This window comes from Rattus rattus, chromosome 4 (assembly GCF_011064425.1).
Source record: "Rattus rattus isolate New Zealand chromosome 4, Rrattus_CSIRO_v1, whole genome shotgun sequence".
In the NCBI taxonomy this organism is placed as follows: Eukaryota; Metazoa; Chordata; class Mammalia; order Rodentia; family Muridae; genus Rattus; species Rattus rattus.
In genome coordinates this window covers 69,014,185-69,028,497 of record NC_046157.1, presented here as the reverse complement: position 1 = coordinate 69,028,497, position 14,313 = coordinate 69,014,185, and the positions used below count along the sequence as shown (strand labels likewise).

At 40.4% G+C, this 14,313-nt stretch overlaps 1 protein-coding gene across 1 annotated transcript in view; it reads left to right on the top strand.

Annotated features, from left to right (window-relative positions):
- The window catches only part of Robo1 (roundabout guidance receptor 1), a 134,498-nt gene that overhangs the window by 27,773 nt on the left and 92,412 nt on the right, over positions 1–14,313 (top strand). The window contains exons 2-4 of the mRNA XM_032899684.1: positions 134–254; positions 586–724; positions 2,327–2,454. Coding sequence (XP_032755575.1) covers positions 134–254; positions 586–724; positions 2,327–2,454 — 388 coding nt within the window. The remainder of the gene's footprint in view (positions 1–133; positions 255–585; positions 725–2,326; positions 2,455–14,313) is intronic.

The following is a 14,313-nucleotide window of genomic DNA, read 5'->3' as shown; positions in this document are numbered from 1 at the left end:
TTTGCTTCATTATGCTTTGATTCATTTTGTGTAGAGAATGGTCTTCATTTATGAAGATCTCAACTGCTAACAGTTAAAGACAGTTCCTGGTATCCATGTCAATTGTTTTGGGGCTTTTTGTTTTCTTTTGAAGATCCGAGGAGGGAAGCTCATGATCACTTACACCCGTAAAAGCGATGCTGGCAAGTATGTTTGTGTTGGTACCAACATGGTAGGGGAGCGGGAGAGCGAAGTCGCGGAGCTGACTGTCTTAGGTAAGTGTATTCCTATCTGACATCATCTAGCGCCTGTAGAGCATGCTCACTGTTAATATTCTGTATCTTTATACAAGGGGGAAAATCCACCTTCAATCAAAGAATATAAATAACCTTTTACATAGGGAATACCAGTAATCCAGTATGTGGAGGAAAGAGAAGGCACGAGAAGGAATCCGCAAAGCAGCTTGATGGGGGGAAAAGCCAAAGATTTGAAATTAGTGTAGCATTGAAACGATGAGAGTTCTACAGGAATGGGAAGGTGTGAGGGGAAAACGAAGTCTGTCCTTACTGACCATCCTAAGGGGTTTTCCACTCATTCATCTTCCAGAGAGACCGTCCTTTGTGAAGAGACCCAGTAATTTGGCAGTGACTGTGGATGACAGTGCTGAGTTTAAGTGTGAGGCCCGAGGAGACCCCGTGCCTACGGTTCGGTGGAGGAAAGATGACGGAGAGCTGCCCAAATCCAGGTACAGATGATGGGGGCTTCACAATGTGATGCATCGGTTTGAAGTTTCTGTTTGCAGTCAGGCCATGCATGTCCTTAGTCAGCGACATCATAGTCCTCACTCTGATAGCGTCACATTCAGTCTTTATTCCATGAAAGTGTTCAACGACCCATGCTTTGAATTACAGTCTTTACCAGGCCTAGTTGTAAGTGAGCAGCAATGAGCCCAGTTCCCATGATCGGAACAAAACAAAAACAAAAGAACAACAAAAGTCAACCAATAAAGCAGTGCTCTGTAGCATATACTGTGTTGCCAAGACAGGGTATGGGAAACCAAGTACCTGTAATGAACTTGGATTTATCGTATCATCGGTTTATAATACACTCATTTTGATATATTTGCATCGCAAGTTAAGGAGCAAAGGAACAGGTAGGAGAAGGAAGATGGACATAGCATTAAACATGTAACTATGAGTCAGGTAAAATTGGATTTCGTCTTTATTATCTGTAGTATTGCCAGGAAAGAGTAGAAGTCAGGATTTCTTGATGACTGTTAACACCTTAAATACAAGAAGAGAGATCTAAGATTTAGGGAGCATTGCTGGCGAGATAGTGGTATAGAACATTCTGGTATTTTCACAAGACTGTTGTCTTATGTGTATCCATTCAGCGGAGTATGTTGGGCCTTGCTAAGTGTTGGCATTGTAGCTCTCAGACGGAGGGTGTCTATGCTTAAGGAACATAAAAAAGGGCAGGGGTATTAGCATGGATACATACCCAATGACATTATTAAGTTCTTTTGGACCATACATAGGTACAGAGTCGGGAGAATCTTATTAAAGAAAAATGAACCATATGCAATGGCATATATATATATATATTATATATAAGAAAATAAAAGTAAAATATTGCACATATGAACCATTGTAGCATAGACAGAGACGTGGTAGGAAAGTTTACCATAGCTCACGTACAAAGTATGTGGGAAGCGTCATGTGGTATCAGACTAGAGCTATTAGGGCCAAATGGAGTGGGGATTCATGCAGTAAAGAATTTTACTTCACATTGCACGACACTGCTGAGCCACAAAGGGTGAACAGGTTTAGTATCCAGGAGCAAACTTGGTCCGTTAAAACAATGGATGTCACTTCATTATGGAGAGGGGACACAGATGCTGTGGCTTTAACAGAAGAGACTTAAGTTTCCTAGCTAAGGCTGCTGAAGAAACACTGAAGTAAACTGATACATCAAGTGACGTATCTGCCTTCAGTTTTCCACACTGCCACTAAATACTTGAAAAGCCACATCAAGCGGCCTCGGGTCCCGCCTCTATAAAATGGTATCTATCTGCTGGATCCTAACCTTCTTGCAGATGGAGAAAACCTATAAATTTCAGACTTACTCAAGGGCGCCGTGCCATTTAACTTTAATTTGAGCACAGTCGCTCGCAGACACCAATTGCTCTTTTGGAAACAATTAATTTGCATCCACTTTGTTTCTGATTGTTTAGAGGGCTGACTGCTCACTCTTTGATGCAGACATGGCATAGATTCGTACTTGTGATGGCGTCATTTGTCCCAAGAAGTAAACCCCATGCCTTTGTTTTCTTTCACCACATCAACAGATATGAGATCCGAGATGATCATACTTTGAAAATTCGGAAGGTGACAGCTGGCGACATGGGATCATACACTTGTGTTGCAGAAAATATGGTTGGGAAAGCCGAAGCATCAGCCACTTTGACAGTTCAAGGTAGAAAATGGAGAGGGGTCACGTGTCTGTGCGTGTGTGCATGTGTGCGCGTGCGTGCGTGTGTGCACACATGTGGTTGTTTTATCAGGAGGAATACAATGTTGATGCTTGCAGAATACGCTACTGAATAGTTTGCACTTATTACTCGAATATTTTCTGTCAAATATTCAAATGAAGTATTGTATTTATTTGTACACGCCTTGGAAGGAATTGAGTTAAATTTTCAGACTCATGGTAAGTTGGATCTCAAATGCTACAATGTTTCATACTCTGTGTCTTGAAATACAATGTCCTTTAAAACTTTTCATTTAACGGCAGTTGTTCCGGTGAGATCTTTGTTGTAAGCAGAAAATAAGATGTGCGTGGCTTCAGGTCATGTTTCAGACCAGGGCTGCGTAACCTGAAGAGTGCCGGTGGATTCTGCACCTCCCAGAATGCAACGCTTGCTTTGCCCTCTTCTCTTCACACAATACCTATGACAAAACTAGTGTCAGAAGCATAGAGTGAATAAATTTCACTTCTCCTTGGCTGATTTTGACACAGATTTCTTACTGAGTTCATGTGCTAAAGTGGATCCAATGTTCAATAGCACAGGTTTCCTGAAAGTAGTTAGTGTCTTCAAGCTGATGTTTGCAGATGTGTGTAGATGTTTACCCGCCGTTGTGTTCAGAATTTGGACATCTGTGTCCTTCATCATCCTTCTGCCGCCATGATGTTACAGTAGTTATATTTCATTGTATCTCGTCTGAGAACTTTCTTTTTTTCCTAGTTAGAAATCCTTTAATGTGGAATTTGAGAGGCAATGACCTTTAAATACATGACTTTTTTTTTTCTGTAAAGATCTCCCTATTTTGACAAGTATATATAGTAAACAGGGAACATAAACCACTCAGGTTGTTTTTGGGCTAACATTAGCAACACTTGTGGCTGTCATCTTTTCTGAATGCTGTCTCTTTGAAAGCTATTAAGAAGAAAAAGGTGGTTTTTGATAGAATTTTTCTACAGTGGATTTCCACAAAGCAGCCTATGGGCTTCTCACATTAGAAAAGAAGATATTTCCTGTTTGTCTCGAAAGCTATTACGTCCCATTTTGTTTTTTGTTTTTTTGTTTTGTTTTGTTTTTTTAGCTCAACCTCATAAAAAAAAAGAAAAAATGAAAAAAAAAAGTCAAGAACAAACATTGAATTTCTAAGGCGTCCAATACTTCTTAAGCTAAGTTAGGCTTGAAATTCTTACTCAGGGTAATGCTGTGTGAGAAGAAAACCACTCACATCTAGAGCAAGCCTAAGTTCAAGAGATGTCAAATCCCAGTTCAAAAGCCCACCAGAGGCAGTGACCGTGGCCATGATGACTAGAAAGCATGAAAAGGTGTGTCTATCTCCAGGGTACTGTGACAGGAAACTGGCTGTCTATCAGTCAGTTAAATAAGTCTCACTTCAAACCTCAGCAAGAGCCTTCTACCCTGGTAGACTGATATTAAATAAGTCTCACTTCAAACCCAGCCAGAGCCTTCTACCCTGGTAGACTGATGCTAATATAAACAAGTCATTCTGGTCTCTTCCTGCAATTTTAAACTCAGTTCCACGGCTAAGCCAGCCTTACGTTTTCCATACGGAATGCTTGCTCCTAAGCCTGAATTGGTTTCAGTGGAAACTGGTTACAAATGATCCAGTCCAGATCTGCTTGCTGAATTCAGACATTCTCATTTCAAATACATTCGGTTTTCTATGAAGTTGTGGGGGATCTGGGAGTAGCAGGGACTGTATTACTCGTTATGTATTAAATATGTACGGTAGCATTACTGTTGAAGTCACCTTAACCTATCAGAACAGTAGACAGCGTACTAAAGAAAAGCAACACTCTGATTCAAAGAGAGAGCTAAGAAGAATTCAATGGAAACTCGATATTTGGAGTTTTTTATATTTTTTTCATCCTTTGTGAAGAATGTAGTGTATATTAGTTACTACAAAGGGACCTAATCAAAATTGAATCACTTTGCTAGCAGGAAGCAGTTACAGCAAAGGAGTTAGAAGTGTAATTTGTAGTTCTGTGTGGTTTCTTTTAAGAGGGAATATTGGAGTCGGTTTGCACTTGAAAAGCGACCTTCTATGCACTTAGCCAGTTAGCCATCCTGTGAATATTCCCTTCACAGAACTCAGATAGGAAAACTTCGGCATATTAATATTATGAATAAAATGTGCTTTAAATAAGGGTAGTGCTTTATCACCTCTAATATAGAGAAAATTAATTCCAAAATCTTAGAAGGAACTCTGTTTGAGAATTATTTTTTTCTGCTCCTTTTTTTGGAAGCTTTTTTCTTTTACTTTTTTAGCTTTTGTGGTTTAGTACGTCACTTAGCACAGAGTTCCACCTTTACCCAGTTCTGCCCTATTTTAGAGAGTATCTATAAAGAATATTCCATATTCTTTTCTTGAGGTGAGACTTTTCTGTAGGTTTCCTCCTTCCTCCTCCTCCTTCCCTCCTCCCCTCCCTCCTCCTCCTTCCTCCTCCCTCCCCCCCTCCTTCCTTCCCTCCTTCTAGCCTTTATTGCTTTTCTTCATCTATGAGTGTATATGTGTATGTGCTAACACATATGTGGTGTATGTTTGGGTGTATGTACATGTGTATGTTATGGTATGTGTGTCTACATTTATTATATGTGTATGTTGTAGGTGGAGTATGTATGCATGTGTATGTTATGAGTGTCTGTGTATGTATTTTATCTGTTTTATGTGTGTGTAGTGTCTATATATGTGTACTTGTGGTCTGTGTATATGTGTTTGTGGTATGTGCATTGTGAAGACAAGTGTCTGTATATAGTTTCTGTGTCTGTGTGTGGTAACTATGTATATGCTGTTTGCTGTGTGTACATGTTATATGTGTACATATATATATATATGTATATGTATGTATATATATATATGTCATTTATGGTGTTTGTGTATGTGTGTTCATTTGTGTGTATATGTTGTATGTGTATGTTGTGTATATGTGCCTGTGTATGCATTGTGTGCCTTTGTGTGTATGTTTGTGTGTGCGTGTCTGTGTGTGTGTGTGTGTGTGCACGCATGTGTGCATGCGTGTATGTGACTTGGTATTATCTTCATGCATTTTTCTTCCTAGCAGTTATTTTCCTACAGAACTAAATCCAGTCCCCAGTCCTTCCCTGGCATTTCTGCTTAGATATTCTTCACTGTGCTTTAATAAATACTTGTTGAAACTGAAATACGAATCCACATGTTAGCCTGTGCTCGAGTGGTAAAACAGCACAGACGAATCATGAGGAAAACTAGAGCTGCTCCTAATGACTCGATCCTGACGGGCAACAGCCAACTGCACTGGGTCAGAGCTGGAGAAGCTCATATGAGTGATTCACTCTGTCTGTGGTCTGTGTTTGGAAGCAAGTAAATAGTAATCATTGACTATTTGCATATTTTAATAACATCATGTTGAATTTGTTAAATGTATAAAACAAGACAGACTGAGAAAATAAGGAAACAGGAAAATCTAGGACTACACAAAAATCCTCATGGTAAATATTCAGATTCTCAGACCTGATTCGGCAGCTCCTCCCTGGAGCACAGAAATCTGCCTCCATATTGTTTGTTTACAGAGAAGTTACGAAAAATAAGAAAATATTCTGTGGATTGACAGAGATGATTCTTTATAATTCTCCACTTTTCAGAAGTTGAAAATGTATGTCACAGAAATAGTAGCAAAGATTGTGTTAGAATCATTAAAGCCGGGGCTACAATTATGATGAGCGTTTATCAAATGGACACTAAGTGGATTAATGGATATCAAGACTGTTGGGCACACAAATTGTTAAAAGGCATTGTACCTTTCTCCAGTGTTGAGCTGTTATGGAGCTCTCCTCAGGAGGTGTTGACATCAGTCTGGTCTGTTAACGGATCTGGTGGATTGCTGTGCGGGTCTTAAGATTCTCAGCCTTTCCCATGCATCCCTCTGTAGCATTAGAGCCTTTCTGTGCAATGCAAACGCTAATAACATTATTCATGAATAAACAACCTCGAAACCTTCTTAGTATTCATGACACTTCCGACTGGCATGGCCTGCTGAGGCCACCCTGTTCCAACCTTGTCACTGCACTGTGACAGCCACACCACCTGAGGTCCACCCACAACGGGAGTTCTGTGGCAGCAGCACACCGAAGCCAAAATAAGTTTTGTGCTAAATCAAAATGTAGATTACTAAATACAGTTGTTCTTCTCTTTCTTGGTAAGGGAAGTCATAATAAACGTTAGTGACATTAGGAAGTTGAAGTCTTCAATGCATTCGGCCACACCTCTAGAAATAGTTCACCAGTAAATATCAAGGGTCAGGAAAATCTCAGTTCCTGCATTGTACACGTCAGGTTGTGTACGTCACTGAATTTTGCTGGCAGAATGTGACTCAAGGCTCAGCAGCAATTTGACCAATGGGAAAATAACATTTGTTATGTTTAATTAATTATGCTCCTTGTATACCTAATTAAAATGAGGAAACAGTCCTGTTTAGAAGAGTTAGAATAGGAAAAAGCTCTGCTTAATTCCTACTCAGAATCTGTAGTCCATTATCATCTGAGGTTATCTAGTATTTACTACCTGTGGTTTTAAATCATCGGTTGTTTAATTATGCCTAATGTTTCTTTACAACTCTCTTTCCCATATGTGTATGTATTTCCTCATACATACATACATACCTACCATCTACACATTTCTCCTAGAATTTAATTTATAAACCTAAGAAAACGCGAACAAAAGCGATTACCGCTTATGAACAAATGATACAGTTCACCACAGTCTTAGGCTGTCCTTACGTGGGAACTCTAATAGCTCATTCACGAGTGTTAGGATTGCCAGTACTATCTCGGTAGGAATGAATTCGCTTCCAAACAAGTGCTTAACATAGCATAATAGCCCCATCTTTTAAAGGAAATTATATTTAGTGCAGTATTTATAACAACTTTATAGGTTGTGACATATCCATAAAACATGAAATCTAACCAGAGGAAAATAGATGCATGGAGGCATTCTGCCAAGCTCTTAAACACTGTCACTGAAACTGTTACAATTTATGCCTCCCTTCGGTATTTGAGAATGCGAGACTTTTGTTTCATACTATTTTGCTGTCTTAATCGAAATGCATTACATTGTTTAGTGGATGCCTGACAGGTGGGCCTTGAGGTTTTTCTTAGAGTCAGATAATAATCCTGTGAAATTGGTTTGTTTGTGTTCCTTTTAGTCACAATCCACGGCTTTCTTTTTAAAGGGTGTGATTCTTTTTCCTTGGGTTAAAGTTAGAATTTTGATCACTCACAATGACTGTATCTTCAACATATTTTTAAAGATTCGGGGAAAATAAATATTTCTCTTTAATATATTGTTTTGTAACCACATTATAAGATTTGTCAATTACTTAATTCAATGGCGGTTATGTGCACAACTTTTTCCAAGTCGTTCCCCTTTTGAGTACTACTGTAGCAAAAGGAAAGTGGACAAGACTGCCTAGGATTTAAACTCTAATTCCTTCATGTCCAATTTTGCCTTCAGTGAGGAAGATTCTTTTGTTTGAGCTGCTCATTGCTTAAACAGGACAAACTAGGTAGTGTCATTAATCTTTCTACTCTCCTCACAACTTCACAGATAAAGCAACTCTTATTACTGTCACAATTTTATTTCCAGAGTGAATTTGTGACTCTATCAGCGCAGTGACCATGTTCCCATCACTGTGTCCCATCAGTCACAGGAAGCTGAACTGAATGTAGACGTCTACACCCCGGCCATTTCCTAAGCAATCACCTTTATCTCCCTGAGCTGAACCATTAAGAAAATCTAATCCCGTTTTTGGGGACCTGTCTCACAATAGGAACTAAGAGGTTCTTACTTCTCCTGTTTCTCTTGGGGCCTGACCGCTGCACCACTCAGACATCGGAAGCTATATGTCATTATCTCTATTCCTACCCCACTGTACACCTGCTGGCACCCACCTCCTAGGCTACTCACAGGAACCACTTAGTCTTTGATGCCTGATTTCCTGGATCTGTGTTAAAACAAAATGCAAGTGCCAGCCATTGCCAAGCCTGGCGATACTCCTGGAGGTCCTCTAGGGAGTGACTGGTCTCCCACTCCCTCTTTTTTAAACCCTGATCTGAAATCAACCATTCTCTCAGAAATGCGTGTTTAATTTCAAACATAGCACAACCTATATTGCTGTCTCTCTAAATTCATTGCCGGGCATATAATAGCAATGCTAAAAGGAATTGTCAAAGGGGTGTGTCCTCTATTCTATTCCATAGAATTATATTGTCTTTTGCCTCTCATCAGTATTTATGCCAAGTATATAATGAAGGAGAAAAGTACATCCTCGTTAGGATTGATTAGCTAGTGACGGCTGCTGGAAGGCTGCTCTTCAGAGTATGAGATTGACATCAAATGGGGGAGGAGACACAAAGGCAGAGGGGAAAAAGTGCCCAGGCTGTCTTTGGGCTGATTTAATTGCAACTAATGGGATGCGTCCCAGGGCCTTTTTCCCTGATGCTGAACTGCAGGTGTCAGACAGGAAGAGCCGCTGGGGTCTCAGGTGCTGTAGTTTGTGACTGACCCCTGTGCAGGGCCCCAGTGAACTGGGAAGTGGTGAGCAAAACGAGAAGCAGCTCTCCGAGGCTTGTAGGAACCTTGGAGTTCCTGCTGTCTTTGCGATGAGCAATAAAACAGACTTGAGCATTAGGAAGAACAACTTGCCATGGTCGTCCAAGGTCCCGGAGGTGCAACTTGCGATGGGCTCTCACGGCCCCTGGAAGTACAGTCTGCAGTCACATACAGAACCGTTTAGATTCTAAGTGTCGCATCCCTCACTCTCCCTTCCCATGTCTAGCTTCCAACCATTCATCACAAACTCGTACTCCTTCTCTGCCTTTTAAACATTTCTCCCATTGTTCTCATCGTTCTTGTCTTCTTGCCGCTATTAATGCCAGTATCCGGCACCTCTGTGATGCTGTAGCATCTCTCACATCTTTAGATTCTCTTATCTAAAACATGAATCCAGTTGTGTTAGTTCCCTGCATTAAACTCTTATCACGGTCCCCATCTCTCTGGAATAAGATCCAAGTCTATTTCTTGTGCCAAACTACCTGTCTGCTCCTCCATTCAATGAAAGTCGCTCTACTTTTATTTAGGTTGGTGGAAAAGGAGTTACAGTTTCAGACTATGACTGTTAAATTACAATCGTTAGGATCAATCACATCTTTATCAATCAACCAACACATTTTTACCAATAGGAAATACTTGCTTTATTTCTACAACATACAAATCAATGCATTGGGATTTGATGAACTATTAGAACGTTGTGAAAATATCTTTTCTTCTGAAAAAGAGGTTGTTGAGAAACTTGAAGGCATAATACATGGTTGGTAAAGGGCCAGGGGAACAGGACCCCATATTAGATGATGCAAATTAGATGAGGCAAATATTCTTAGATGAATATTCAAATATTCATCGCTTCAGTGTTTGAAGCGATGGTTGCATGACATGTGATTGAGTATGGCCCTGAAGAACTGGAGTCTTCCTGTGGAGCAGTGTTAGCCGTGCAGATTGCAGCCTGGGGCACATCTCATCGATTTGCTGAGCATACTTTGCAGACGTGATGGTCTCCAAAGCTAGGCTGGGTCAGACCTGAAGCAGATCACGAAACAGGGATCATGACCTTCTTGGTTACAAAGTTGGCTTTGGGAAGTGCTTTGAAGTATCTTCCAGGTCAAATCACTGAGATACTCATTGTGCACAATTCATCTCTCTTAGCATTGTCACAACCATATCAAGACATTGTTCATAGCTATTGTATGGATTAAGAGAGGACCACAGGTTGTTTTTTGTTTTTGTTTTTGTTTTGTTTTTCCTGTACTGGTTATTTTCATTTTTTATTGGATTACTTTTTATTATATTTTAAATGTTATTCCCTTTCCACTACCTGACCACCCACCCCTTCCCACCTCCCCACCCTGACATTCCCCTACACTGGGCAGGACCAAGGGCTTCTCCTCCCTTTGGTGCCCAATAAGGCCATCCTCTGCTATATGCAGCTGGAGCCATGGGTCTGTCTTGTGTACTCCTTGCATGGTGGTTTAGTCCCTGGGAGCTCTGGTTGGTTGGAATTGTTGTTCTTATGGGGTTGCAAATGCCTTCAGCTCGTTCAGTCCTTTCTCCAACTCCTCCAATGGGGACCCCGTTCTCAGTTCAATGGTTGGCTGTAAGCATTCGCCTCTGTATTTCTGTATTTGTCATGCTCTAGCAGAGCCTCTCAGGAGACAGATATATCAGGCTCCTGTCAGCATGAACTTCTTGGCATCAGCAATATTGTCTGGGTTTGGTGGCTGTATATATATGGGCTGGGTCCCCAGGTGGTGTAGGTTCTGAATGGCCGGCCACTCCTTCAGTCTCTGCTCCAAACTTTGTCTCCATATCTCCTCCTATGAATATTTTTGTTTGAAGTGACATTTTTTAAGGAAACATTTTGATCAGTTCACAAGGCTTCACTTAGCAAGTTCTTTGCCTTTCTAATTTGCTTCAAATGACCATGGGATGGTCCACATTCAGTTGTTGGCATCTGCTTGTGTAGCTGAAGTGGGATCCGCTTCAGTGATTGCTCTCATTTGGTTCTTGTCGACTGCCGTTGGCTGATCACTCTGACTCCCATCTTCATGGCTCTCCTATTCAAGCAAACTTCATGAAGCACTGCCTTGGTACTGTCCTTGGCAGTTCTTCAGTCCAATGCATTGTTGATGCTACAGATGGTTTCTTCTGCTTTATGATTCATTTGAACAGGAATGCAAAAAAAAAGAAAGAAAGAAAGAAAGAAAGAAAGAAAGAAAGAAAAGTTACTTGAATTTGCTGTCTGTAACATCATTTGCATAGTATAACACAAATGCAGAACAATAGGAAATCATAAGTCTTTGGCCACACATGAAGTAAGGAATGCACATTAAACTGACGACGTTAGTGAGAACACATTCATTCCTCCGTGTATAGTTTTAATGGCTGACCTCTTCTGAAAATACCCTCGCAAACACACTTGTCTCACCAGCTATCTGGATACCCCTTTACCCAGGCAAATTGGCACAAGTTAAACACCACAACACCCTCTGTGCCACGAGCCAAGGTGGACTGGGAAGTCCTGAGTCAAGGATAGGGTTCCATGGTTCTCTCTCTCTCATCTTCATCCCCCATCCCCACACAAAAACAACAGCAACAAACCCCTAAGGTTTGTCAGATTAGTTGAAATTTTCATTTGATATGCATCGAAATTTAAAACCGTGGTAAATCATCAATGGAGAGTGTGGTCATTGTCTTACACAATTCCTCAAGGCAAATTGTTGCTGGCCCTTTGATACTTAGTCCTTACTAAGTATTCAGTAGACTGTTTCGGGAGTCTTACTTTTTGCTTCTGCAGAGAACAGCGTACAGGGGAAATTAATCGCACCATCTTTTGGAACACTGTACTTGTGCTGAAAGATGGCTCGATGAGGTATTACATTCCCGAGTCTCGTATTGCTCACCAGTAAAATGGGGGTGCGTTGTTTCTCTCAAAGGACGTTTGGAGAGTTGAAGCAGCCAGTGAACCTGAAATAGTCAAGTAAGTGGAAAGTAAGTGGCGCGTCTTAAACAGCAGTCATTGCTTTGCCCATCCTCGGCATCATGGCTGCTTATCAGTAGTTGTGTGAAAGATACCGTGAGTCATGTGTGCAACTACAAAGCCATTCTTGTATCGTCCTGTAAGCAGGACACACCCCCAATAAAAATTAAACATCCAAGCTTGAGGCCTAAATAATCAAGTTTTTTATTTAGACAAATTTATGAATACCATGGTTCATTTTTACATGTACTATGATGATTGGGGTTCCTGTTAGGCTCAGTGCTGCTGACTTTCTAGAGAGAACAAACAATGCTGAATTCTTTCATTTTCACTCCGAAAATTCAGTCTACTTATAATACAAGTAGACCTGAGTGAGCTGAAAATAAAGAGGTATTCTCAATATCTGCAGGATTGCAAAGGATCATTGTGTGGGCTGGATGTGTTCAGACAATTATTCTTGCCCGCATTATTTAATAAGGCACTGTAACTACGGATACTGTGATGGGCATAATATGTAATGTAGAAGAATTCGGGTACAGGGGGATGCATCTTTGTTACATGCAAACATAACACCATTTTATGCCTTTAGATTTTGATATCCACAGGCATCATGAAACCATAATATGTTGACAGGTCACTGCTTGAATGGATATTCCCGGGCAATAATGGACATATAATGTAGCCTTAAATTTGGATCAAGAGCTGTATTCCACTAGAAGACATCAGCATCCCTAAACTTAATCATTTTCTAATATAAACGTTATCATTTCGACAATAAGAATTACGGGTTTTATATCATGTCACCTGTACACGTGGCCCTTTGAGACTGCTAGATGGTTATTCAAGAATTCAGAGTTACAGTGGACGAATCCGTATATAGGGAGTCGTAGGTACTGTAGGTTTTACTGACGGAAGTAAGTTACAAACTTTAAAACTTTCAAAAAAAGCAAACTCTGGAAAAAGGAAGACCTTATTGATAAATGTGAGGTTGTGTATGGGTCCCATGCTTGTTTTAGAGCTCATATAATATCTAGGTATAAAAGGTTATGACCAAGAAAAAAAATAACTAAAAGCCAGACCTTCAGTTCGGAGTTTCCTTCCTTTGATGTGGACTTCGTTTAAAGCATTTGTTGGAACAGTTCCCTTAAATTGCTGATTTCACAAAGGCTGGTAGCATAATAGTGCATTGTGTCTGACCATTAATATGGTTATTTGAGCCAAAGCCAAGACTAATAGTGTTGGGGGACCTTTTTCAGGTTCAAGTTAGGTTCATTAGAATCCAGGATCCTGGTTAAGAGCCTCGAGTTCATCACACAGTGTGGTCCCTGCAAAGCTGTAGCTGTTGACTGGATGAATGTGGAACACTTTTGCTAGACTGTACCAAGGCAGAATCAGCTGCTTTAGGAGAGGATGGTTTTTAGAAACATTGTACATTGCATCAATCCACCCAAGCCCAGGAAAATTAGTTTGCTACAATAAACATTGTATTCACACACAGACACCACCACCACCTCAACAACAGCAACATCCCCTGCATGTATTGCTGCTCTTAGAGATGATGAATTCAGGAACCTTATCCTAAACACCGCCTGTGTGTTTGTGATGCATTCACCATGGCTTTTTCTTACTAATTTTGTATTTAAATGACATGATTTTTTTTAAATGAAACAACAATCTAGAGAGGGTGAGGGAAAGAGGTTTGTGTTATAAAATAGGAAACACTCAAAAAGCAACATGTGATGGCACCTTACACAAAATCTACAATACCAATGAGTCCTTTGTGAGCAAGCCAAAAGGAAAATACCATCATCAGAGGTTTAATGGCGTCTCTGTACAATTGAACAAGAGAAAGATTTATGAGACTGACTCCCTCTCCTTAGTGTTCTGACGCAGTGGTATAAATAGAATGCCTGACTTCTGCGGTTCCTGTATTTACCTACCCACCACTTATTTATTTATTTTTCTAACACTAACTCATGAGACCCAGTAGCACTTTGAATTATAAAGCTATTCTTTTTTTAACTTATTTCTTCCAAGAAGGGTGAAGAGCTTCTTGTGTTCTTGACCCTTAAAGAAAATAGCTGTTCTACCCCAATGATGGCTGAAAATGTAATGTTCTCCTAGGTTTCTTTGAGTCAAGCGTAAAGATGTGGGGACGGATGTCAGTTATTTAAATGAAAATGATGTAAGACTTAAGAAGGAATCCAAAAAGAAACTTTCACCAGTGGC